The 26,258-nt window shown below is 36.5% G+C and overlaps 6 protein-coding genes across 7 annotated transcripts in view; 1 reads left to right on the forward strand and 5 right to left on the reverse strand.

The window, feature by feature from the left end:
* The window catches only part of LOC129792365 (transient receptor potential cation channel subfamily A member 1), a 1,125,827-nt gene that overhangs the window by 526,632 nt on the left and 572,937 nt on the right, over positions 1–26,258 (reverse strand). The window lies entirely within an intron of this gene.
* LOC129792430 (PIH1 domain-containing protein 2) overlaps positions 1–26,258 on the reverse strand; it is a 927,269-nt gene that overhangs the window by 526,632 nt on the left and 374,379 nt on the right. The window lies entirely within an intron of this gene.
* On the reverse strand, positions 2,230–5,001 carry LOC129792461 (U-scoloptoxin(05)-Sm1a). 2 transcript variants are annotated; one of them, XM_055831530.1, is made up of 4 exons: positions 4,836–5,001; positions 4,571–4,732; positions 2,678–2,827; positions 2,230–2,562 (listed from the first exon to the last, which is right to left on the reverse strand). In XM_055831530.1, exons 1-4 carry the CDS (start codon positions 4,882–4,884, stop codon positions 2,357–2,359), a joined length of 567 nt encoding a protein of 188 aa, XP_055687505.1. In that variant the 5' UTR covers positions 4,885–5,001; the 3' UTR covers positions 2,230–2,356. The 2 variants fall into 2 exon arrangements, with proteins under 2 accessions (XP_055687505.1, XP_055687506.1); XM_055831531.1 differs by lacking the exon at positions 2,678–2,827 and having other exon boundaries at positions 4,836–4,999.
* Positions 5,626–6,795, reverse strand: LOC129792442 (ubiquitin thioesterase OTU1). The gene is made up of 2 exons (XM_055831506.1): positions 5,964–6,795; positions 5,626–5,891 (listed from the first exon to the last, which is right to left on the reverse strand). Exons 1-2 carry the CDS (start codon positions 6,678–6,680, stop codon positions 5,679–5,681), a joined length of 930 nt encoding a protein of 309 aa, XP_055687481.1. The 5' UTR covers positions 6,681–6,795; the 3' UTR covers positions 5,626–5,678.
* LOC129792371 (cytosolic carboxypeptidase-like protein 5) lies at positions 8,948–19,077 on the forward strand. Its single transcript, XM_055831368.1, has 6 exons — positions 8,948–10,272; positions 10,342–10,496; positions 12,404–12,896; positions 12,981–13,182; positions 17,662–17,838; positions 18,094–19,077. The coding sequence occupies exons 1-6, from the start codon at positions 9,128–9,130 to the stop codon at positions 18,856–18,858; spliced, it is 2,937 nt and encodes a 978-aa protein (XP_055687343.1). The 5' UTR covers positions 8,948–9,127; the 3' UTR covers positions 18,859–19,077.
* Positions 23,876–26,258, reverse strand: part of LOC129791534 (homeobox protein orthopedia) — a 32,160-nt gene continuing 29,777 nt past the window's right edge. The window contains exons 5-7 of the mRNA XM_055829694.1: positions 26,169–26,252; positions 25,148–25,377; positions 23,876–25,028 (exon numbers count right to left, since the gene is read on the reverse strand). Of these exons, the coding sequence (XP_055685669.1) occupies positions 24,831–25,028; positions 25,148–25,377; positions 26,169–26,252 (512 nt within the window). The 3' untranslated portion in view covers positions 23,876–24,830. The remainder of the gene's footprint in view (positions 25,029–25,147; positions 25,378–26,168; positions 26,253–26,258) is intronic.

Genomic DNA, 26,258 nt, shown 5'->3' on the forward strand with positions numbered 1-26,258 from the left:
CATCTTTCAACTTTTTCCGCAATAAACGGAGAGACAAAGAAATTTGTCCAGGAGAAAGCTTCACACGATCACCGTGCACCAAGATGATCTTCTCTTGCAATCTTGAGGAATAATCTTCCAGTGAAATTATTTTTAAAGTTTTTCACAAAAATCACGCGTGAATGTTTAAAATTTACATTGATCTTTACATGATCTTCACATGATTTTAAGATCTTTTGTTGTTTGTTTTTTTTTTCTCTGATGATCTTTTAGCAAATACGAAATGACTAAGAAATCTGATAATTTCGCTAATTTGTAGAAATTACATTTGCATAAGTCTATTTCAATAAAAAACATTCGCGATCGTAAATATTTTTTCAAACATTCTCTTCATTAGCTGGGGAGTATTTTGTTATTCGCCAATTTATGATCATGCGAATGATATGCAAAATTTCACTGATCACAACGCAAATCGAGTTGTATTAAATTATTTTATCATTCTCGTGCTGTAAGTTGGCTCCTATATTGCGTGAACTTTCAACTCACGAAGGATTTGTCACGCAGAGTAAAATGAATGAGAAGTTAGTTACAAAAATATATAAATTTTGCATAATATCTGCGAATAATTCTCAAAAGTCCCCAAGTTGATGGCATGTTTTTTCAGTTGAATTAACTTCTTAATTGATCTTCCGTCGATCTTTTGAGTGATTGTGCGTCATTTTCATTGACATTTCACGACTTTTTTTTTTGGCTAAAAATAACCAACAATTAAGGCAATATATTGCATAAAACTTTCCATTGTTATGTCTATGTTTATTTGCTTAGCTTATACGTTTAATTACCGGAATTGTTTGTTGAGGTGTTTTGGACACGAGTATTGAGCACTATACTTTATTCAATTCAACTTTGCTCGAAAGCTCCAGGAGTTTGGTCATGTGTGGGTGGAGCTTTTTTCGTTATCCAATTAAATTAAAGCTAAACAGGGGCGTAGTCAGGGAAGGTGTTTAGGTGTCTAGATAATCCGTAAAAATTAAGGAAATTCAAGCTTTTCCTTTTAGAAGTCTATAAAAATTAGAAAGAAGATTTCAAAATGTAATAAAAATATTAAACGTTAGAAAATCGACGATAAGTATATATATTTTTTTAATCTTACGTCAAAAAATGTAAATCGTTAGACAACAAACGTTAGAATAGTAATGTCAAAACAAATGTAAAATGTCAGACAATAAAATTCAATGTTAAGAAACTTCAAGGTTTGAAAAGAAACATCATCTTTAAATTGTTAAAATAAAATCTCAAACCTCTCCTTGAACAGATTTTTATCTACGTCCCTGCAGCTAAATAATCTCGAATTTCTTATTGAAAAGAAGAAGAATTAAAATATCTTCTGATTGGTAGAAAAATTCAAAGAGAGTGCCCATCATTTTGGCTGATTCTTGTTCAACTCTTTGTTTCAGGTGGAGCTTAAGTTCGGAATTCATTTTTACATAGATCAATTTTTACGAAAGAACTTAAAATGATCGCATTAAGAAATTTCAAAATAATAATGTGTTCAAAGGATACAATTTTTTTCTCAAGCTGTTTGTGACTAAAAAAAATTTAAATAAGTCGTTTAAAAATAATTCAAAAAATGCAAATTTTCTTAAAATCATAACAAAGCACAATTTGTTCTCTCTTCATTCAAAAGGTTCAAAAGAGAGTTTCAAATTTGTATAAATTGATTTTTCAGAGGACAAATACGTCTTTGTTCCGATAAGTCAATGAATAATTCAGAGAAATTCCATCTAAACATCGCCAGGCCCATATATTGTGCAAATTCAATGCATATTACACTTCTTCTGTTTTTTTGTAAAGAAAGTGAAATGAAAAACAAATATTTCTTAAAGAAAAAATATTGCAATGATGGGGAGAAATTTCTTTTTATCTCATCTTATTACGAAAAGTTGGTGGAGGTGTTAATTTACTGTGGCACACTATAAAGAAAGTTTTATTGCAGTTTAAGAATTAACTGCCGCAATGATCTTGCAAGATTAGAGAACCATGAATAAGAGAGACGCGATAATATGTATGGTGCAATTTTCTTGTGAACTTTGGCGGAAAGATTGGGCGAGAGTTGAGGAAAATATATGCCAAGCATTCATCAGTAACACCTTTTAGCTCCTGCTCCCCACTTTTTTTGCCCTACCCCCCTTCTAAACGTGGACGGAATATCAATGAGCTAATGAAAGCTCGCGCAAAAGTCATTCTTCAAGCACGCATTTTCTTTTCTTCTTAAAAAAAATATACAAAATGGACGGAACGTGTGGATATAATGATCCTATGGGTGGATTCGTCAAAGTCTCTCATTGTGGAATCTAGTGGCGGAAGGTTTCTTTTTCTAGGCTAGAAAGAGAACGAGGCTGATTACAGTGGAAATGGCAATGAAGACGTGAGATGATCTCAATGTGCTGGAGAGGTTGCAGCCATCAGTTGAACAGGTAAAGATGCACGATCGATACTCCATACGATCACCAACATTCTGCACGTAGTTGCAGTAATTACCCAAATCTTTTGACGAGCAGAATCTCTTTGCCCCAATTCCACCTGCAATCGACCACACAATTAATCCCAAAAATCCCTCTTATGCCGCGCACACACAACAGATTAAAATTAAGCCAGAAAAAGTTAAAATTAATCGTATTAGCGTAAGATCATTAACCATAGAGTGCTGTCGATTTAACGCAAAACTCCGCATCGTGGACAGAATCACACGGCATAGGTTGGAGTGGTGAGTCAGGTTGGTTAATCATAAGATCTGAACAATCCATTGTCTCCGCGGAAGAGCACTGGTAGCAAGAAATGGTCCCAACTACAGATGTTTAGTAACAAGACACCATAATGCACAAAATGAGTTAGTTTCTACAAAGAGTACTACAATGAATTATTAGAATGAATATTTATATATTTTTAAATTAGTTTAACTACTTTTTATCGTTAGATTTTAAAGGTTTGTATTAATCGATTTTATATAATAGAAAGAGAAATGATCGTTAAAGAATTCTCTGAGGAGAAGGACTAGATTCTTTTAGCACTTATGATGAAATGGACATATTTCTTATTATTTTATTTTTTGTAAAGTTTTCTTAGACATGGTTGTGCAGTATTGGCAACATTTGAACCGAAATAGTTATTGAATTTCAAGAAAATCATTTTCCATATTTCTCATAACGTCAACTTCTGTGGAAGGATTCTGCACGCGTGACGTTATATCGGTACCGATATAGGCTTTTTTGATCATTTTGTACCAAAAGTTTATATCGGCATCCTTATACCGATATAGTGTGACGCGTTACGCTATGTCGGTTTGAAGAAATTGTAGTTTTAGGTCTTATCGTGTAATTTTAATTCAACAAAAGTAAAGATAATATATTTATAGTCTCTTCCTTTCCTTCGTGATAATGAGGTGACCTTTGTATTCAGTATCTCACATCAGAATTGTAGGCAATATTTTGTTTTTTTGAATTGCACCAAGACGGGAAGCATCTTAGAGCCATTTCATCGAAAATCAGTTGACCGAATGCCTGGGTTTTTCCGTTCTATTTTCTTAGTTGTCTTTCATTTTCAGAGCGCTGATGGTAATATCTGTCATTCCAGGAATTGAATTGTTCTTGAAATTTCATACTCCAATGGTTTGTTCAGAAGAGAGCTTATCTATCATGATTTTAGGGAAACGGTGACTCCTGACGCCATAATCCCTTGAGCTTAGTGCAAATGCACGCACTATTTATCGGTAACGTACTCAAGCTTGTCCAGTCCAGCGTTCAGTATGGTAAGCATATCGTAAACGTATTGATAGTGCAACAATTTGGTTTTTTCCCGGTTCTGTGGTCACTTCTCCTTACTCAACAGAGATTGTACTGCAACAGATTTTTTAATTAAATCTGTTCCGGTACAATCTCTATTGATATCTCCTCTTTCACTTGCTTTTTCCTTGATCAAAATCCATCCAGTAGATCCTGAGAAAACCTTACTCTTGTGTTTTTGAATAATCGGAAAATCACAAGATGTCGTTGGACGAAACGCGATGAAAAAGATTTTCTTGCACTTCAAATATGTACAACAAATCACGAAAATTATGCCAAAATACAGAATTAAGTATTTAATCAAATTTTGATAAATCATTAAATTAGTGCCAGTTAGTGCCTCTTAGAGATTTTTAGACTAATTGTTTGATCATAATGTGATCATTTAAATGATTGATCGAAGTGATCATAAAATTAAGCAAGGCACTGTGTAGAAAAACTTGCTTTGATCATTTTTCTCTTCCTGAAGTTATTTTTAATAGAATTAATTATTAGAATACATAAGCTAAGAGATTATGAATTTTCTAAGGAATATTCGCTAAAGATGAAGACAAATCCTTGCCAGGAAATACCCGAGAAGAGTTTGAAGAGAAATTTCACTCCATTCGCAATCCAGCCACCTTTCAAAAGCTAAAAAGCTACATAAAGACAAATACTACGAAATGGACAGAAGAATGACCAGAGGATTAGTCCATGAGCTTGTTAGTGAGCGACAATGAGAGTCTCCCGGAAACCCACATAGGAGGTACCTTCGAATCTTCCGATGTGCTTCACACAGTACTGCGCCCCATGGACATCTGAACAATCTTGTGGTTCAATATCGGGTGTGTCATAGCGCTCAAAGAGCTCTCCGCATTGAAAGGGTGATGAGGTGTCCGTGGCATTGCACACGTAGCACCTGATGCTGGCCACTGTGCCAGGATGTCCAGGAAATTTGTGATGGGTCAAACAGGTCAATTGGTATTCGAGGGCAGCCCTACAACTAATTCGCATTTACTCTTTTGCGAGACTTACCTGTGCGGAAAACAGCTAGGAGGGTCAGGAAGCACACCAGGATGTTCATCTTCTCAAAATTTAAAGAATTTCCACGGGAAAATTAAAGAAAATGGGATTTCTTAAATCAAAAACACACCCAAAACGCCCAAAACAAATTACACACACATTGGGTTGTCCCATATTATTCCAGGTTTTTAACCTAAAAAACACTATGAAAAATGAAATTTATGTTGGACATTTTGGGACATCTCAATACACTGTTAAAAACAATTTGTGGAAAGAAACAACGGAAGATTTTTTTTATTTTTCGCGTTTTAAGCTGATTTCTCGATCGGAAGTTATTTTTTCAGAGTTCAGGAAGTGACGCCGCATTGAATGTATTGAAAAGAAAACAGAAAGATCGTTTTATAATACAAAGTTTTTCTTTTATAATGAGTAAAACGGTGGAATCTTAAACCTTTCAAAGGCACTATAATCCGCGAGATTAGGTCTGAAAACACTTCAAAGTTATATAATTCAATATTTTCCTTCTCAGAACAAATCTTCTAACCTAAAAGAAAAGCTGGAAAATTGCATCATAACAAGGTGAATTAGAGCCAAATTAAGCTTGCCTTAGCCACCTCACAAAAGTTTCAATAATATCAGAATTTCATAGCATCCGGAAGAACTTAAGAGGTCCTAAAGAGCATATTAAGGGTCAGAAAAACGAAAAAGAAATACTAGTCGCAAGCAGAAAATCCAAAAGGCTGCAGGATAAACGGAAAGGCTTGTATCTTCAGGAGAACCCTAAATATTATAAAAGAGAAAGTTTCTGAATAGTGCAATTTATTTGAATTTGTATTTTTTGGGGAGATTTGGCGCCTAAACTTCTCCGAAGTTTGCGTGACCAGTTGATTTTGCATGTGCCTGAGCCTCTACCTGACCAGTGAGGTGACAATCACACACCAGACACCGCAAAGTGAAGCGATTAACATCCGTAAACTGCTTGGAAGCTTGTGCCTCCTTGGCGAGTTGCTCAGCCTGTAGATAGATGCTCTCCGCTTCAATTGGGAAAATCGTTCGAGGTGAACCACCCTGAAAATTAGCCCCCAAAAACCCATTTTAAAATCTTTCCGGAAAGGGGGAAACGTAGAGCTTCAGACTCACCGTGAGAGACTCCAGGTACAGAGGATCGTAGTGGATGCCATCGAAAAGAAGAAAAATCCTCTGGCCGTAGTTCTTGTCCTCACCAAAGCGATTTATAATGGCATTTGTAATGTCCACAACATCAATTTCGAGTCCGTAGAAGCTGGACAGGATGGACACCTCAATGGCACCACCCCATGAATCATCTCGCAGTATCCAGGCGCAGTACTCCCGATTGGGGCGTCCGAGGAAGGCTTCACTGAAACTCTCCGGATCAGCAGCAACGTGCTCCGCAATTATTTGTCGCATCAGAATCCCCCCATCAGTGTTCACCTTTCCCTGCAGAGCATACCCAATGCTCGTGAAGAGGCACGAATTGTCCGCTGGAACAACCTGCTTCAGGAGCACCCCAGCAAATTCATCTTCAGCCACTGCAGCTGACTGAGCAGCCAAGAGGGCATCCTCTCGTCGTTCAGCCACAACAGGAACCTCCGGCGCAGCAACTTCCTCCACAATCAACGTATCACCATTTGAAATTCCACTCGCCTCTATGGACTCCTCCAGGCCTGCCATGTTAAGCTTCCGCGGTGGAAAACCCACCAGGATATGCATACAGTCCGGAGGGAGCTTTGTAAATTCCACAATTTGCGACTTGAGTTGTGACAGCGTGAGCGATGGAGACACATCCCGCAGGATATGCTGCCCAGTCTTTGTTTTCACTTTTAATGAGAATCCCATGATGATTTTCCAAACAAGTCCAATTGGAAATGCTTTTCAAATGAAAATTCTAGATATTTTTTTCTTCAAATAAGAATTGTTTTGTTTTGACTTCCAACCCTGAAGGGGAGGGGGAGGAAAATGATTTCTATTTCATCGAAAAATATTTCAAGCCCATCAACGGTTTTCTGTGTGCGGATATTTTGAGAAATCTCCAAGGAGTATTTCGGATTGTCCGCGGTATTATCCAAAGGAGTGGTGACTTGCGATTTATGAATTTTAGAAAAAAAATGTCCTGAAAAAAAAACCATTTTCTCTTTTAAAGTAAAAGGTAGGAATGGATGTTGCTTTAGGAGTTCCAGGCTACTTAACCAAAAGACTTTATATTACATTCATTTAGTTTTTTTTATCTAGCATTCTTAGAAGAGAAATACTTAAAGTATTTTAGTATTTCAAGGAGTTTAACGACTGAAAAAGTTATAATCTTCGAGGAGTTCAGAAGAACAGTCGAATAAGGAAAGTCAGCAATGTCTGGACCCCGATGACGACATCACTGTGTTTCGTGATAGAGTGTAACAATTCTTTTTCGTCGCCAGGCCGCCAAAAGAGAAGAAGGTTGCCAGTGGACATGTATAAAAATCACAAGAAGCTGAGCCATGTTATAAAATGTTGGTAGTCTCGGTCCAAGCAGATGAATAAATTGACATCCACAAGAATTATGGCTTTACTGCGAAGTCACACCTCAAATACTGCACGATCTTCCCCCGTTCTACAGGAAATAAAATACTTTAACTAAGAAAGGGACAACCTAAATGATGCATTGGTGTGATGAGAAAAATTAGTGGAATATATCCTTAAAAACATGGGGTAGCCTCAGGAGTTCTGGAGAAATAAAAAAAGTGTCAAAACCTCGTCTCAGGAGACATTTATAATAAAGTACAAGCCTAAAAATGTTAGGAGACATGAATCTCAGAATTTCTGGGTTCATTTCTTCTAACATTTTTTGGTCTTGTCTTCTGAGGACTTCTAATTTTTATTTTCTTTAGATTATTCCTTTCAGCCACAGAAAGGTCTTTTTAAAAGCTATTTGTATTTTTGTAGCGTTACTTTTTGATATTTCCCAAAATGTCGACCGGTTGTAGAAAGTACTGGAAAATTTGTATTTTTTTTTTATAAAAATTAATTATGGGACCCAAGGAGCCAGGATCTTAAGAAGGACCATGTCCCAATAGCCTATATCTTGGGATTTTGGTTCTTATACGGTCCGGGTATTACCAGGTATGGACCGTGGTTCTTCTTTTTTGGCTTGGTTCGCTTGGCCCCAAATGGAAGGAAAAAACAGCGTCATTGTGATGCAATTATTTCCTTCTATTTTTCTTGTACTTTTATTACGCCTCTTGGAAAATTGTGTTTGCACCATGTAGATAATTGATTTTCAATTGGTGTGGGGAAAATCCTCGGGAAAGTCCGTGGGGAAAAAAAGTGTTTATTTTTGTACAAACTGCACCTTGAAAATTGGCAGGATATTTCCTTTGCACTTGTGGGTGTAAAGGAAATATCCTGCCTATTTTCAATGTGCAATTTGTACAAAAATAAACTCTTTACACAATATTGTGCATTTTTTTGATTTTTCTTGCAAAAACACACTTCAAATGTTCTTCTTTTTTCCAGAATACGCTGGTGTCACGGAGAAGGACGCAGCAGCGGCCCTGCGGACCACTAAGGATAAACACAAGAAGAAACAAAAGTATGCTAAGAGGAAGAAGTTGATGGAGCCGGAGGAGGAGGAGGAGCCAAAGGAGCCGGAAGAGCCAGAGGAGCCAGAGGAGCCGGCGGATCCGGCGGAGCTGCTGCAGAGGGAGCTGGACGGGAAGATGGATGAGGAGTATATAGTGGAATGGGTGGAGGGGGGGATTTATGATTAAATAAATACAATTTTTAAAAAATTAAATAAAAATTTTTTATATAAAAAAAAACAAACGTTACATAACGGCTGTAATTTAAATTACATGCCGAATATATACCGAGATTCTCGTGTATTGGACATGCCGAGAATCATGCCGAGAATACACCGGGCGTATGCCGAGAACAGTGCCGAGATTTCATACAAAAAATTTTCCCACGCGTTTCCAAAATCCATACGATTCTCGGTATAACTTCGGCATGATCTCGGTATTGGCTTATAACGAGAAATCATGCCGAAATACCGAGATTCTCGTTACGAAAACATGCCGAGATTCCCCATTTGGGTCCTTTCACTGATATGGAACGTCATACGAATTTCCAACGGAGGGGAATTGAGGTGACGAAGCAATTAGTTGAGGGGTCTCAGTTGGCTCATCGAAAAATATTTCATTGAGAGAAGAAGAAAAAAACTTCTCTTGAGCAAAAGAAAATTTTAGTGATTGGAAAATTGTGTTGAAATCTTGAATGCAAATGACTGGGAAGGTACTCGAAGTAGTGCTGCAATGAAGTTTACATGCGGCGGATACACATTCAACTCGGACTTTGATTCGGGAAACCTTGGGAAAGTGCAGGTGGTGAGAGCCCCAATTTCCGAGGAAAACAAAGGGAATTTTTCCAGGGAAACGGATGCTCAGCCCATCCGGGCAGTGGCTGATGCACCGCCTCAGGATGCCGTTGTGGCGGAATTTAACATATGGACATGCCCAGATTGTGGGGGGACACAGTATGAGAACAGCAATAGGACGTGGTTCTTCTTCTGTGTCCGCGGAGGACGTTCACTGGATGTAGCGAAGTTCAATGTGATGAATCTCAATAGGCAGGCAAAGTTGTACAGTCAGGGGATGCATCCTGTGGTGAAGGTAGGCGCTAATGGGAAGTGGGAGAGGATTAAAGATAAGCCCAGCTATACCGTTGAGGATGACAACTTCATCGTCTCCTTCCTCCATCGTGGGGGTGAGGACACGGAGCAGGAGTTCTTCTATGCCTTCACGTATCCCTACACCTACACCGAGCTGCAGAATTACCTTTCACGCCTGGACAGGCGCTTCCGGAAGCGTCAATTTGAGCTGAAAGTCAAACAGATTGAGGGAGTGGCCAGCTCAAGTAAGGCCGATGAGATAGCAGCTGAGCGTCTGAAGGAACTGGAGAGTGCCTGTGCCAGTCCCAATCTGAACGTGCTGCATCTCAATGAGGAGGAATTCAAATCAGAGATCTACTTCTACCGGGAACTCCTGACGTATTCCGTGGAGAAGCGTCGTGTGGATCTCATCACAATCTCCTCGTATCATGGGATCTCGGAGGAACGTGAGCAGCGTATTGAGAATCTCTTTCCGGAAAAGATTCGACATCGTTGTCATACATTTCCCAGCAAGAAGATTATTTTTGTATCATCGCGCGTTCATCCCGGAGAGACTCCTGCAAGTTTCGTTCTCAATGGATTCCTCACGCTCCTGTTGGATCGCAAAAGCTCCATCGCGGCCACCCTACGACGACTCTATGTGTTCAAAATTGTGCCATTTCTCAATCCTGATGGCGTCTACAATGGGCTCTATCGCTCCGATACGCTCGGTCACAATCTCAATCGGGTCTATCTCAATCCCAATCCCGACACCCATCCATCGATCTATGCTGTCAGGAAGTTGATTAGGTGAGAAGTCTAGCCAGTTAATCATAAGAGCGCCCCAATATTATCCCCTTCCCCCACTCCTGTGCACAGGTTCTACCACTACGGCTGCGACAAGGCAGAGGGTGAGGAGCCCGAAATAGCGGTGGGGACCACCTTCGCAGAGAGTGGCGTCGAAAAAAATAGCAGCAGCAGCAATTCCGACAATGTCACGTCCAATGAACCATCGCCAGAGGCATCCGAGCGAGGTGAGTCGCCACAGACGCGCCCTAAGGCGCACCCAAGAAATGCGCGATGATGCTATTCGAAGCATCTTCAATGAACACGAATTTCTGCCATCTGAAGCGCAGCTTATGATCTTGCGGGCTATTTTGGGTGCCACGGGCAAATTATAGATGAGAACCCCCAACGCCACATTCTCTGCATTTTTTTCTTATTTGTTTTTTAAGTTTTTTTTTACATTATTTTGGCTGAAAAAAATCAAGATTTTTTTTAAGAGGTTGCAGTTTTTAGAATTTCTTTAAATCTTTCCTTTATTTCTTTATTTTTATTACAATAAAAAATTATGTTTAGGGTATAAAAAAGTTTATAAGATTAGATAAAGAGCTGCTGACCTTTGGTTTTCTCACAAAATATTTAATTCTAATATGAAATTAATAAAAAAAAGAGAATTAATGAAAAGAAAAACATTGTTAGAGAAACCTTTTTGTTTCTTTTTATACACAGAGAAAAATTAGTCTGATAAATCACTTTTCACACTTGACAGACACAACTAAAACGCATTTTTTTAAATTAAATTTCTCCTCTTTAACAGAAGGTCTTTAGCTTTATTATAGACCCATGAAAGATCCAAAAATTCACTCCAAAACACGAAGAAAAAAAAAACAGGAAAATATTGTAGGAAAACGTTAAAAAGCTTAAAAAATGAAGAAAAATCTAAATCTAAAGGGGAAAACAATTTGGAAGTATGGAAAATATAACAGAGAATTATGAAAATATTTGAAAACAAAGATTACAGCGATAAAAAAATGAATTCAATTTGAAACCTTGAAAAAATTAAAAGAAATAGGAAAATTTCTTTAAAAAAGAACCGGAAAAGGAGCAAAAGTAATAAAAAAAAAATTAAAAAATAAAGAAAATAGAAAAAGTATATTAGGAAAATTTGTAGAAATTAAAATAAACTCATAAAACTGGAGAATAAAGATCATAAAATAACTGAAAGCTTAAGGAAAAATGTTAGATAAAAAAAAACCTTTCAAATAAGTTTTCATGAAAGCAAAGACAGTTAACAAACAAGAAGAGATAGTTAACCTTTTCTTTTCTTTAAATATTCTCGGACCGGATAGAAATAGTTAAACACAACTGCAAAAAATTAAAGAAAAATTTAAAAGTTTAACGCGAAAATATTTTAAAAAAAACTCAAAAGATGAAGCAAAATCAAAATCTAAAGGGAAAAACAATTTAGAAGTATGGAAAATATAACGGAAAATTATGAAATAATTTGAAAATAAAGATTGCAGCGATAAAAAAATATAAACTCAAGTATAAACCTTGAAAAAAAAAATTAAAAGAAATACTGAAAATTTAATTACAAAAAAACGCAAAAATAATAGAAAAAATATACATAATAAAAGGAAAATAAAAGAAATATTAGGAAAAATTCGTAAAAATTAAAATAAACTCATAAAACTAGGACAATAAAGGTCATAAGACAGCTGAAAATTTAAAGAAAAATGTTAGATCAAGAAACCTAATAATTATCTTAAAAAGGAAAAACAGTTAACAAACAAAAAGAAAAGGTGAAATTTTTTCTTCTTAAATTTTCCCGGACCGGATAGAAATATTTAAGTGAAATTATATAAAATGAAGAAAAATAATGTAAAAGTTGAACGCAAAAATATTTTTAAAAATCGAAAAATCAAGAAAATAATTTGTTTCTGTATTCTTTCGAAAGTATTTATATTTTTTTAGTTAAAAAAACAAACATTTAGTTAAAATATTCTAAGATCCTTCGCAATCTTTTTAAATCCCTTTGAATCAGACCTTACTAAGTTTGTATTTACGGGAACAATTTTTCCCTGTGTACACAAATCGTTTTATTATTATTTTTTAATAATGAAAATCCTTGAAAATTATTTTCATTTTAAATTTCCAGAAGGCGAAGTCACACCAAAAGAAGCCCCTGAAATAAGTCCGGAAAACACAAATAAGGTTGAAGTAATTGTGGAGATGAAGCCACCACCACCACCACCGTGTCCCCCGTGTCCAGAAAAGTCCTCTTTACCTCCGCCAACAAAGGCGATTCGACCGAAAAAGCCCTTCCAACTGACACCCATTAATCCCAACAAAGTTCCTCTGCAGAAGAATCCCGGAAGTGGAGTGAATGCCCGGAAAGATGTGAAAAGTCGTGGAATTAAAAAGGATGCGAGTGCTGAGTCGGAGGAGAAGCCAAATGATTGTAGTAACTTGTTCCTCTACATTGACCTCCATGGGCATGCGAGTAAGAAGGGGGTGTTCATGTATGGGAATCACATGTCAAACTCCACGGAGGCCATTGAGTGCATGCTCCTGCCGCGTCTTATGAGCCTCAACTGCCATCATTTTCACTTTGACGCGTGCAACTTTTCCGAGCGCAACATGTACCACAAGTAAGTGGTTGCAAAGAGAAAAAAAAAGAATCTCGGTTTGTGGGTCAAGGATATTCAAGTTCTTTTATTCATTTTTTTTTCAAGGGGGAAACGCGATGGGCTGTCCAAGGAGGGATCCGGACGGGTGTCGGTTTTCAAAATGACGGGTCTCATCAAGAGCTACACACTCGAATGTAACTACAACACCGGAAAGTGTGTCAATGTCCTTCCGCCGCGGGGTAAGGAGTCAGCATCGAAGGTTGTGAACCTCCTCCCGCCAAAGTACACCCCAGCAATATTCGAAGAAGTAAATAAAATTCATTCATTTCTTTTTCTTTCTTCTATTTGCCGCATTAAACATTATTATTTAGATTTCTTTCAAAAGAAATTTTGAAGGAGTCAAATCAGTATGAAAAATCCTTTTTTTTTGTTGAAAAAGTAAAGGATTTTTTGCTAAATTATTTTTGTTAATAATTTAGATAAAAAGGTAGGTTTTATTTGAAAAGAATTTTATAAGTAAAAACAGGGGCGACCAAGGAGGGTTTTTGGGTGTCTAACGTGTCTTAACACCCTATAAAATTTCGGGAAATTCAAGCTTTTCTTTAGAAGTTAAAACGAGTTATTTTTATTCAAAAAATTACATAAAAGATTTAGAAAGGAGTCAAATATTGGACCTTTTTCAACGACCAAGAAACACTTGAAATTCGCTTGAAATCTTGAAATTTCCGTACAAAATTCAAAGATTTCAAGGATTTCTTGGTCGCTGAATAAAGCTCATTATTTAAAAAAAAAAACGTTAGAAAAAAATGACAGACATTCCAGACAAATGAAAGATCTTGAAACTTTAGTAAATCAACATAAAACTTGAAACATTGAACGTTAACGAAGAATCGTCAAACTTTAAAAAATTATCATTGAAAATTAGAAACTTCAAACGTTAATAAATGTCAAATGTGTAGAAAAGAAGCTTAAGACGTTAGAAGAGAAGCGTCAAACTTTAATAAATGTCAAATGTGTAGAAAAAGAAGCTTAAGACGTTAGAAGAGAAGCGTCAAACTCTTATAAACAAATGTCAATTCATTTTTAATACATTTTCAACTTCTTTAAAAGAAATATATTAAAATTATAGTTAGAGTTCTAAAAGAAATTAAGACCTTTCTAACGATAGCTCAGGTTTGAAAATCGGTCAAGCCGTTTAGCGAATGTGCCTGCCGCTTTTTTTTATTGAAAATTGGTCCTTAGTTGAAAATCACTTGACCGTTTTTGATAAAAAACTCAAATAAAAAGTTTTATGAATCCCTATAAATGTTAGAATATTGCAACTTCCATAAATGACCGCAAGAGGCGCCAACACTCCCATTCATTATCCCTCATTAAGGCGTCATTATCCCTTTAAATTAAGGGCCATATTCAGCGTAAAAAATCTTTTCCTTTTATTTTATGAACTTTTTTCGTAAAAGTCGTCAAAAGAATATTTTCACACATAAAAATAAATTACGCAGAATACCGATTTTTTTATAATATTAGCTGTGTTTCTTTCAGACACAGCTTTTGTGTACCGAGCAAAATCGAAAGTCGTCAGATCGGGCTCAAACTTGGGATGAGCACGAATTAGGGTCCCCACATTCCAAAAAACGTATGCGCCAAAAAAATTTTTTTCCGGCCGGCCGGCCGGCCGGCCGGCCGTCCGCCGTGGTTCAACCATAAATTGCAAGAGAACGGTAATAGATAGAGACTTGCGGTAAACGGCAAAGTTTAAAAGTCGACTGGAAGACGTCTGATTATGACGTCAAATTTTACCCCCCACCCCCCCGTCCGCCATTTTGAATAACCTCAAAATTTTGTTTTCGCTATATCTCAGCCCCTGTAATAGCTAAAAATCTGAAATTTTTATATGTTGTAGGGGCTATCAAGAGCTTTCCAACGATACCTCATTTTCGAAAATCGGTCAAGCCGTTTAGCCAATATGGCCGCCACAATTTTTCATCGAAAATCGACCATAACTCGTAAACGGCTTGACCGATTTTGATCAACCCGGGGTCAAATGAAAGATCTCAACAAACCCTACAACTCTCTAGAACATCCGAAGTTTCAAAAGTGACCGCTAGGGGGCCAAAAATCAAAAACAAAATTTTCGATTAGTTTTCGATGAATATCTCGAAAACGGCGACATAAATTTTCTTCATTTTTTGATATGTTATAGCTGACCATATTATCTAGCTCCATGCCAAAAATGAAGAAAATCTATGGATCCGTTCTCGAGATATAGCCTTCCAAAGTTGACATGTCATATCTCGGGTTCTACAAGTCCGATCTTGATCAACTCAAGCGCAAATGAAAGGTTTCGAGAAACCCTACAAATGTCTAGAACATTGCAACTTCGAGAAATGAACGCAAGAGGCGCTAAAGTCAAAAACAAAGTTTTCGAAAATTTCGAACTCGAATTTTTCGAAAATGGCGACATAAATTTTTTTCATTTTTCGATATGTTATAGCTGACTTCAAGACCTTTCAAACAAAAAAAAATTTATGAAAATCTATGGATCCGTTCTCGAGATATGGCCTTCTAAAGATTTCTTAGGGTATGACTTTTCTACTTTTCCTGACTTTGCGCGTTTTTAAACTAATTCGCGTTCTAGTTTGCTCTCACAAAATTGGTAACACTGAAAGAAACACAGCTCTCGTAAGCTTGGTCAGCTTACCAGTACATTTTTTTTTTTAATTAGTTGGTGTTCCACTTCGTGGCCAACACCAAGTATTTTATTATAAAATTTTAAAATTTTATAAACAGAAAAATGATTAAATCAAATTTTGCTTTTATAATTTTTAGTATGAAATCAATTTCTGTCAGATTTATAATTTTTTCACATCATCAAACACCTTAAAAATGTTTTAAAACGCTCATAAAAGGACCTTCAAACTCACTTTTATCATAAAAGAAAAAAATCGATAAAAACTTTTACTCCGAATACCAAATCTATTTTTTTGGAGACTTTAAATGTTTGGAGACTTGTTTTTTACGCTGAATACCAAAATTCTTTTGTCTTTTACGCTGAATACCAAAATGACCTTTTACGGCCCTAAGATTTTTCTTTTCGCCGTTTTAATTTTTCTAAATCATTAAAAAGCTCTAAAAACCACAATTTTGATTTGCTTGACCAATTTTGCTGAAATTAAACTCAAAATGAAAGCTACCTTTAGGCTCAAAACTAAAAAATATCTAAAATCTTTCTTTTAAATGTTTTTTTAGCTGTGATTCTTTCTTCAAAGAAGCACAGCTTCTGTGTACACTCTAAAATGCAAAGTCATCAGATCGGGCTCAAACTTGGGATGAGCACGAATTAGGGTCCCCACATTCCAAAAAACGGTGGCGCCAAAAATTGTTCCGGCCGGCCGTCCGTCCGGAACCTTTTGCTAAATTACAAGAGAACGGTAATAGATAAAGACTTGCGGTCAACGGCAAAGTTCATATATCGGGTAGACGACATCCGATTATGAAGTCAAATCCAACACCCCACCCCCACGTCCGCCATTTTGAATAACCACCAAATTTTGTTTTCGCTATATCTCAGCCCCCGTAATAGCTAAAAATCTGAAATTTTGATATGTTGTAGGGGCCATCAAGACCTTTCCAACGATACCTCATTTTTGAAAATCGGCCAAGCCGTTTAGACAATATGGCCGCCACAATTTTTCATCGAAAATCGGCTATAACTCGGGAATGGCTTGACCGATTTTGATGAACTCGGGCTCAAATGAAAGATATTAACGAGCCCTACAACTGCTCGGAACATCGCAAGTTCAAAAAATGACCGCAAGTGGCGCTAAAATCGAAAACAAAATTTTCGATGAGTTTTCGATGAATATCTCGAGCACGGCTTTATAGAATTGCTTAATTTTTTCATATATTATAGTTGACTATAATATCTTTCATCATGCCAAAAATGAAGAAAATCTATGTAGCCGTTTCGGAGATATCGCGTTTTAAAGTTAACATGTCATACCTTGAGTTGCATAAGTCCAACGCCCCGCGAAGCGGGGCGTTTTATATACACATATAAAAGTAAAGTGAAATATAGTATATAAATGCATAGATATATACATTATATATACATATAAAAATGCAAAGATAAAAATTAAATATAGCATGGATGGAACAGTATAAAGCGAAAGAACGGTAAGTAAAACTTACAGGCTGTGATTCTTTCTTTGTCAGTGAAATGTGAAATTGAGTGAAAATTGAGGATGGGCAAATTTTGAGGAGAGACTTACTCGTGAGCCGAATCACAACCAACGCCCGCCACGATTAAGGCTTTCTTCAAAATTACTACGCGTTGGCTGTGATTCGGCTCGCGAGTAAGTCTCTCCTCAAAATTTGCCCATCCTCAATTTTCACTCAATTTCACATTTCACTGACAAAGAAAGAATCACAGCCTGTAAGTTTTACTTACCGTTCTTTCGCTTTATACTGTTCCATCCATGCTATATTTAATTTTTATCTTTGCATTTTTATATGTATTTTTCTTGAATTTAATTTTTTATTTTTACCATTAACTAATTTTTTAAAATATAAAGATCTAAAAGCTATTCTGACTTAAAAATTCATCAAGTTGGATTTTCGATTGAAATTGGTTCAAAGGATTTTATTAAAAACCGACGTTTCGGACAATTTGAGTCCTTCCTCAGGGTATTAATCGATTAGATTCATTCATGTTTAAAAATTCTCAAATTACACACAATTGCTAGTTCTATCAAGTCTGACTTAATCTTTTCTTTTTTCCTTACAGATTGGTCGTGCTCTTGGTCCCTCAATTTTGGATTTGACAAACTCAAATCCCCTGTCGCGTCTCGCGAACTCAGACTATCGATCACTGCAGGGATTACGAAATGCAATGCGACTGGAGCTGGAGAAGACATTCGCCAAGACATCACACTCCACATCAAGCTCAAGCGGTTCGGGCAAGGTGAGAAAAAAGGCTGTTAAACTCATTACGATGGAACCAATGCCAAATGCGGGATTTATTCTTGAGAAACGTATATAATTTAATGTTGCTTTTGCCACCTTCTGCTGAAAGAATTTTTTTTCTTGAAAAATATTTTCTCTTTGTGGGCACTTTTCTACCCTTCTTATGATCTACGCTAATAGACGCTATAGCTTTTTTGGGAGCTTTGAGGGATGAGATTTTGAATGATATTTAAATCGGGGGATGTCTTTGTAGGCAAATCCCACTGTGAGGAAGACAAAAGTGATAAAGAGGAGTGGTGTGATGAACCCACCACCACCCCTTGAGATATCCAAGGAGAATAAGGCGTACTGTAACCTGCAGAATTGGGAGAATCGAAGCAATTTGAGCTTGGTGATGGCACGTGGGGGTAATCGCCTGAATCTCCTCAAGGGGCAGCGAAAAGTCTTTGGGGGTGCTGCAAAAGTCAATGCAGGTGCATCAACATCTAACCCAAATCCCGCCCCAACGACATTTGCAAAGAAGGTACCAATGGTGAAGGGTGTTGTGAAGGAGACACACGCACAGATACCGCCGAAGAGGAAGAAGGTTGTTGTTGGTGCAAAAATGGACAAAGAACAAACTTTCCACCTTGATCCCACAAAGAGTCTCACATCGGCATCATCTCTGCCAAATTTCTTTCCCACCCCAACGGCAGGGGAGCCACTGTACTTGTTGGACGTCAAAACGGCCACCGCCACGAAGGTTGAAACCACCCACAAGGATGATGATCATGCAAAGCCATCGTGTTCCCATGAAAAGCCACCGTTTTTGCAGAAATTAAAGAAAACCCACACATTTACGGTGTTACCCTCAACGAGCACTGCCACAACTTCTGGGTCCTCCCCTAAGGCCAGCAGCGGTGGGGGCAAGAGGCTACAGAAGTCAGCAACGGCAACACCGCTCAAGATGAAGAGATCCCTCAAGACGGAGCCGAATATTAAGAGAAAGAAGTGCCGCGTTAAGACCGTCTGGCACTAAAACTGGTGCAATTTTACATCCTCTCTCAGAGATATTTTCTATAGAATATACATTTATTTTTTCTCCCCTCCCCGATGATCCCCCAGCAAATGGACGAAACGTTGTTTTTTCAAGAAAATACAAAGGTGAAGATATTCCTCATATTGAAAAACTTATATATTGACTGTAAATTATGTTGACATATTGGATATTTTAATAAAATTCAAAACGTGCAATTTATGTTGCTTTTTACTTAAAATAACCTCAAATTATGAGACTATTCCCTCCGTGCTTTACAGTTGGCCAAACGCATACGCAACTATCTATCATTCTTCCATGAAAATGGCGATTTTTGAGGTGGTAAACTTAATTATTTCGTGATATTATCATATGTAGGAGGTTCCCGGTGTCAGGAGGAAACATTTAAGTGTGGAGTTCTCTAGGAAAACCTGCGGGGAAAGTCAAATCCTTGTTTATTTTCAATTTGCCCGTTACCGCAATGCCTCATCTAAAGAACACTGACACGATTTTCTAGAGACGTGGTATATGAGATATTCAGTCCAGAAAACGTTTTTACACGTTTTTTTTTCTGGTTTTCCTGCAACAAAAAAGCATTTTCATCATACACGTATGATTTTGGGTCATTTTATAAAAGATGTTACACCATTGAAAGATTAACTTCTGCAAAAAGATTTCGTGACGACATGTCATAGGATAATCCATACCTTTTTCTCTTTTCGTCATTGAATAAATTCTTAATATATCCAATCATTTACAAAATTTTGCAAATATTTTTTTTATAATTACAAAAAAAAACCCAAAAATTATTTATAGAAAATTAAATTAAGCTGTTTTACGAAATCTTATGTCGCAAAGTGCTACTTTAAAATAACACGAGCTACTTTAGAAAGGATTTTCAGTCGGGATTTCGCCCTCAAATTCTTTTGACCGCCATCTTGCATACCAAACTATTATTGATTTTTTTAAATTCATATCCTTGATTCTACAAAATAGGGCTTTATAACGTTTCATAAGATCTATATTTTCCTAAATTAAAACAAATAAATTAATAATTAAAATAAAAAAAATAATATTCGCGTGAAAAACAAGTTTATGGTTATGGGAAATGTGAGAAACATCATCCAAAAAGCGTGGTTGTAAAATAAAATATTTATTTTACATTACATTTGTTGGAAAAAAGTTCGGATAAAATGGCGGCCATTTTTGAATTGCTTAAAAATTTTTATCTAAAATTGATCAACGTAACCATATTAATATACTTTCATATTTTACCATTAAGCTTATAATAAGCTTTAATATTTATGATCGGACATTTCGGTTTAGGATTGTTCGTCCGATTGACTTAAATTTTATTTTATAAAGTTAAATTAATGTCTTATGAAACATTATCAAGTTAAATTAGTTTTTGACGATATTTTTTAAATATCCTTTCTAAAGTAGTTCAAGTTATCTTAAAGTAACCCTGCGACGTAAGATTTTGTAACACAGCCTTATTTAAGGGTCTATTAATTAACTTTTGTTTTTTTTTTAATTATAAAAAATAATTCAAACTTTGAAAGTCATTATGAAATTATTTAATGACGAAAAAAGAAAAAGTATGGATTATCCTACGACATATCGTCATGAAATTCTGTTGCAGAAATTATTTTTTCTATGGTTGTGACATCCTTTAAAAAATATGCGAAAATTTATGTTTTCGAGAAGAAATTTTATTTTTGTGGACCTTTACATGAGATCAGATAATGATTTTTGGTGTTTTAATAGTTTTTCCAGATGAAAAATTAACAAAATAAAAATCATGTGTAAAATTGGTAATTCCGCCCAATTTCCGCGCGGCGCTAGTGTTTGTGAAAGAAACCTTTTAAATGTTTTTTCTGCTATAACATTTGCTTTCTTCTCGTCGGATGTGCTGGAAATTAAAATTATACAGGCTAGAAGCCCTGAAAGCATTGTAGAGTGTGACAACGTTCTAGATTGGATCTCTCAAGACACAATCGAATTTTTACATTTTTGAAGGCTAAAACGTCAAAATTTGGTTCCACTAAAATTCCAGGTAGCAGCACCGTCGCGTTACACCGTAAAACGCACTTTTTCCTTGCCGAGTAGCAAAATTAAGTGAACCGGTCCTTACTTCTAAATACTAGGTGGCGCATAAGTTAATGCATAATTTTGCATGTAAAGCAGCCTTAAATCATGCATTAACTTATGCGCCCCTCTATAGTAACAGAAGCCGAAAAAAGAATAACCTACACTCCTGACAGGTAATGCAAGAGAAGAGCCTCAAGTGAAACCAATCCTTGTACACAACTCCGAAAATCCATTAGTTTTCAAGTAAAAGCAGATCTGTAAGTTCATGTTGCCCGTTAAAATTGTTGTACTCACTCGATCCTATTCAGCGACCAAGAAATCCTTGAAATTCCAAAATATTTTTCTGAAATTTTAACGATTTCAAGGATTTCTTGGCCGCTGAATAGAGCTCATTAAAGATTTCGTTATGCAAGTAAGCAATTGCCATGAAACCCTTATACGGCTTAACACCGCTTATCCGTTAATCTACAGAAAATTAACGAAGAGATAAAAAAGCGAACTCCCATTCCTTCGCATAAGATATCTTCCACCAAACACTACAGCGTTAATCCAACCGATGGATCAGCAAAATTTCAATCATTTACCAGTTTTAACGTTTTTGGACCGTTGCGTTGGTTATAAATGGAATTATTTTTCGAAGACCTATGGGTTTTTAGAGGGGGAAAAACCACTTTTAACGTTTTCATTTTTTGAATCCTAATTTTAATATACAGAAATAATTTAACCCTTTCGCGTCCATTGCACATCAAAAAGGGATTCCACCAGAATGTAAACAAACGCATGGATGTGGCGCACCTGAGTACCAAGGGGTGTTTATCTGGCGAATCTTTGGATATTTTAGGCGAATCTTCGCGAATCTTGACGAATCTTAGCGAATCATCCGAATCATGGCGAATAATCCGAATCTTCACGAATATTGGCGAATATTGGAAAATATTTACAAATATTTGCTAATTTTGATTAACATTCTTCATAATTAGTTAATGTCGGAATAACTGACTACCTCAGACCGCGTTCAAACTTCGTATAAGTTACGTTTTAGGTGTTTTATGTGTTTTAGTCACTCCACATTACGAAAAAGTTGGAATGACATTTTTGTTCCACCCGGCGTACCGATGGTGATGGTTTAAACTTTGCTCTATAGCTCGAGAACGGTAAAAGATAGAGACTTCGGGTTTGAACTTTTCTATGGAAATGTGGGTGTAAAATTTCATTTTTTCGCATTTTCAATATCCAAGATGGCCGCCGTCCGCCATTTTGAAATACCGTCAACCACTTCCCTTATTGCTAGAGGTCTGAAATTTTAGTATGTTGTAGAGCTTAGTGAGACGTTTTCATCGATAATTTACACTTGACAATCGGTCAAGCCGTTTAGCAAATATGGCGGCCCAAAGCAAAAAGTGTTTTTTCGATATAACTCGAAAACGGCTTAATCGATTTTTACCAACTCAAGCACAAATGAAAGGTTTCAAGAAGCCTTACAACTGTCTAGAACATTTAGAGTTCCAAAAATGGCCGCAAGAGGCGCTAAAATTAAAAACAAAAATTGCTTAACATTAAGGGGCAATATCCCCCCCCCCCCCGAATCCCCATTAGGCAAATCTTTTAAATTTTGATATGTTGTAGCCTGACTCAATATCTTTTACCATGCAAAAAAATGAAAAAAATCTATGTCACCGTTTAGAAGATTTCGCCATTTAAAAAATTCTTGTAAGTATTCTAAAAGTTCTGAATGAAGGCTATATCTCGAGTGCTTTTCAGTACAGTTTGGCCCCAAAGTTAGAAAATCGAATTTTCCGACGATTTGAGAACCTTTTACTAAAAAAAGTTGTTCTAAACTTTAAATCAAGTTCAAAAAATTCAAACAAACACGTTTAGATACTTTTGGTACGTCTATAATACGCGAAATACTTAAAAGCTATAGTTTTTTGCTTAAAAAGTGTTATTTGTGCACCAAAAATATAGGCGAATCAACCGAATATTGGCGAATCAAGCGAATCTTGGCGAATCAAGCGAATCTTGGCGAATAATCCGAATCTTGGCGAATAATCCGAATCTTTCGCGAATCATCCGAATCTTTGGCGAATAATCCGAAGATCCGAAGATTTTCATTCAGATAAACACCCCTTGCTGAGTACAGTATATGCAGGTTTCATGACGTTGTGGTGGGGTTGTAGGAGTGGGGTTAGTATAAGCAACTGAAATTGTAATTCGCGCTATTCTTGAATAAACTGTCATACACTTCAGTTGGCGACGAGTGATAAAATGTCGGATAACGTTGTGGTGAGTGGAACATCTAGAAATAATGGACAAATTGGGCATGTTCTCCCGTATATTCCGGAGAAAAATGAAGATTTTAGGAAATTACTATTCTATTTCCTCTATAAAGGACCCCGTTGTTAATCTTTAAAGTTTCTTTTACTAGATAGCGATTGAGCATATACATTGTGGATACTGGAATTTGCTTATAAACCCGATTTAACGTTTAGTCAGACAGTCTCTCCTCAATATTTGTGTATTCTTTTTAGTTTTTTTTGTAAAGAATATTAGTTCTTCATGCCTTCAGCAATATTGTAATTGCCAAGTTAGTATGCCTTCAGCCTGTTCACTTACTATGACGTGATTCACGCAATTAATTCAAAAATTTTTCGAGTAAGAATATTTTCTTTTGTTTTTGTTTTTTTTTTTTTAATTTATGATTTGTGAACTAAATAAAAAACTATCCTCTAATAGCCACTGAGGATGGACACACAGAGTGTTGAAAGCTCTGGCAATTCACATGTCTTAATTGCTGAATTAAGCGTTAAACATTTAATGTTATCGAATTTTAATTGATTTAATTGTACCTACCACATATTTTATTGTTTCTGTTTCATGGGGGTTCTAAAGGGTTGAAAAAAAAAGATCATCGGTTATTGTCCTTAAAATTAGCAGCATTAATCATATCTTAAATTTTTGCAATTCAAGCTTAATAAAAAAAACAAATTCGACTATTTTATGCTACATCATTTTATTTTCCACAATTGTAACTTTTCCAGACAATATTTTTTAAAAATATACATTATCTAAACGATCTATCTAATGGCCTAAAAAGTACACATCATTGAATTTTTTCTCGTATTCTTTGACAATTTTTTTCACTTCTTAAAATCATCTCATTCCACATTCCAAAGATTTGGAAATTTTACAATTAATTAATTTATTTTTTTCATCTTTTAGATTACAATATTTTTCGTACATTACATGTATTTTCATTTCATTTTTGCCAAAAAATGGTATACACTGGTTGATTTAGATTTTTTTCTTCATTAAATTTAAATTATTTTCTTTTTTTTTTGTACAAATTATTCAACTACTTTTACAGTTATTTTATGGTTTGTGTCTATGAATATAAGTTTTTCTTTCTTTTTCTTTGAGTATTTCTGCAAATCCGTTTATTTGTGTATTTCTTCCGGAGGATCAGTGAGTGTTGAAGTGAGTAAAATAAAATCCCTATAATTTTATTTTCTTTTAACCATTGTAGTTTTTTTTATTCTTTTTTTTATCTTCGTATACATGAGTTAAGTCTGTACATTGAATTACTATTCTTAAGTTTAGGTTTTCTTTTTCTCTTTAAGATTACTTAATAATTTCACTTCTAGTTTCTTTTTCTTCGTATAATTCCATCAGTATTGGTTGTAGGACTCCGCTCTAACTGCAAAGGGAGGGTGTCCAGTTTAATGTGCCTTAAAATGTAATTCACAGTCGTGAAAATCGTATACATTGAGTCTCCATGGAGGTGTTGCGCCTCCTGGTTTCTCCACACTGGCTGGCGGGCGTCTTCCGAGGGGGTGAGTGGAGGGGACTCAGCTGAAGTAGCCGAGATCGGCGCCCTCGAGGAAGTCTCAGTAAACCGAATTGTGGTGCTCGTAGTTGTGGGTGTGCAAATAGGAGGGAATTGATGTGGCGTTCAGCTCCGAAGCGCGACGCCTCAGTGCGGCTATGCTGTGTCCTCGCCACACATCCTCATCGCCATCGCCACCGCTGGACGGAAGCGACTGGCAATTGGGCACATGGCCATGATTGGCGTTCTGTGACTGACCCTGAGACGAATTTTGAATTATTTTTAAATTCAGCTTTTTACGAAAACTAAAATTTATTTTTATAGCACAAAAGGTGTCTTGGCTAAAATTCAGAAAAGCTTTAAAAAAATGAATCTCACCATTTCGCTGTTGCCGTTATTATCGCTCTGACTAGGATTGGGCTGCGAGTTGGACAGCGGCGGGGTACTCGATGGGCAACCCGTTGCATTTATATTGGGCGGGGAGGAAGTTGTCGGTGAGCTTCCGGGGCCACAACCCACAGCTGCGGCTACACTTCCGCTACCGTTGTTTGCACCACCTCCACCACCCGCGCCGCCAACCGTTGAATGTTGATACATCATTGTATCACCTACAACAGAATTTAATGAAAAAAGAACATTTTGCAAATTAATAACTTAGAAATATATAGTCATGGCTATTTGGGGAAAGATATGTAGCACGTATGTAGCATGGCGGTTGGAAAAAAAGTGAGAATCCTCAGTGCCACGAGAGGAGAAACACGCAGCTTTTAATGACAACAGCAAATAAATCAAGTTGAAATTCGTGACAAATTGATTTAATATATTTTATGAAAAATAATTTTTTTTTCTTTACTCCATCTGCGCTTCACACACTGTGGGTATGATGAGGTGGGGTACCGCGGCGGAGGTGCGCGTTGGTGATTATACGAAAAATAGCATTTGAAAGGTTGGAAGTTATCCGCGTGGTAGCGGAACAAAAAAAAAAGAGAAGAAGCTTCCAAGTGTGTGTCGTTTATTTATCTAAATAAATAGCAAATAGTGATTTTCCATTAAAAATTTTTAAGTTTGTTTGTTAATTAGTGTTTTAAAAGTCACGAGCGTGACGATTATTTCTTTTCATGGCGCTGTTTTGAAATGCTTTTTGTCCGGCGCATCGCACGAATTTTGTGACGTGGGGTCCCCCCTCTGACCGTCGGGGAAGACGATGGTGGTAGACCAAAAAGCGAGTGCCACCATTTTTTTTATGGCGGCACCTTGAAGGTAAATCACGACATGATATTCACGCAAATGCCCCCGCGCCGAAAGAGACAAAAATATTCAAATATTGTGCTAATCAAAGTGAGGCGGATGGGATTTTTTGGGGAAGACACACTACCAATTAGAATGTCCATCAACATACCAAGTGCATTCAATCCATAGTGCTGGTAACTCCCGGCACCCATTGCTGAGGAAATGTTTATGCCGGAACTCTGAGTTGATACCACTGCTT

The sequence above is a fragment of the Lutzomyia longipalpis genome, chromosome 3, assembly GCF_024334085.1.
Source record: "Lutzomyia longipalpis isolate SR_M1_2022 chromosome 3, ASM2433408v1".
Classification (NCBI taxonomy): Eukaryota; Metazoa; Arthropoda; class Insecta; order Diptera; family Psychodidae; genus Lutzomyia; species Lutzomyia longipalpis.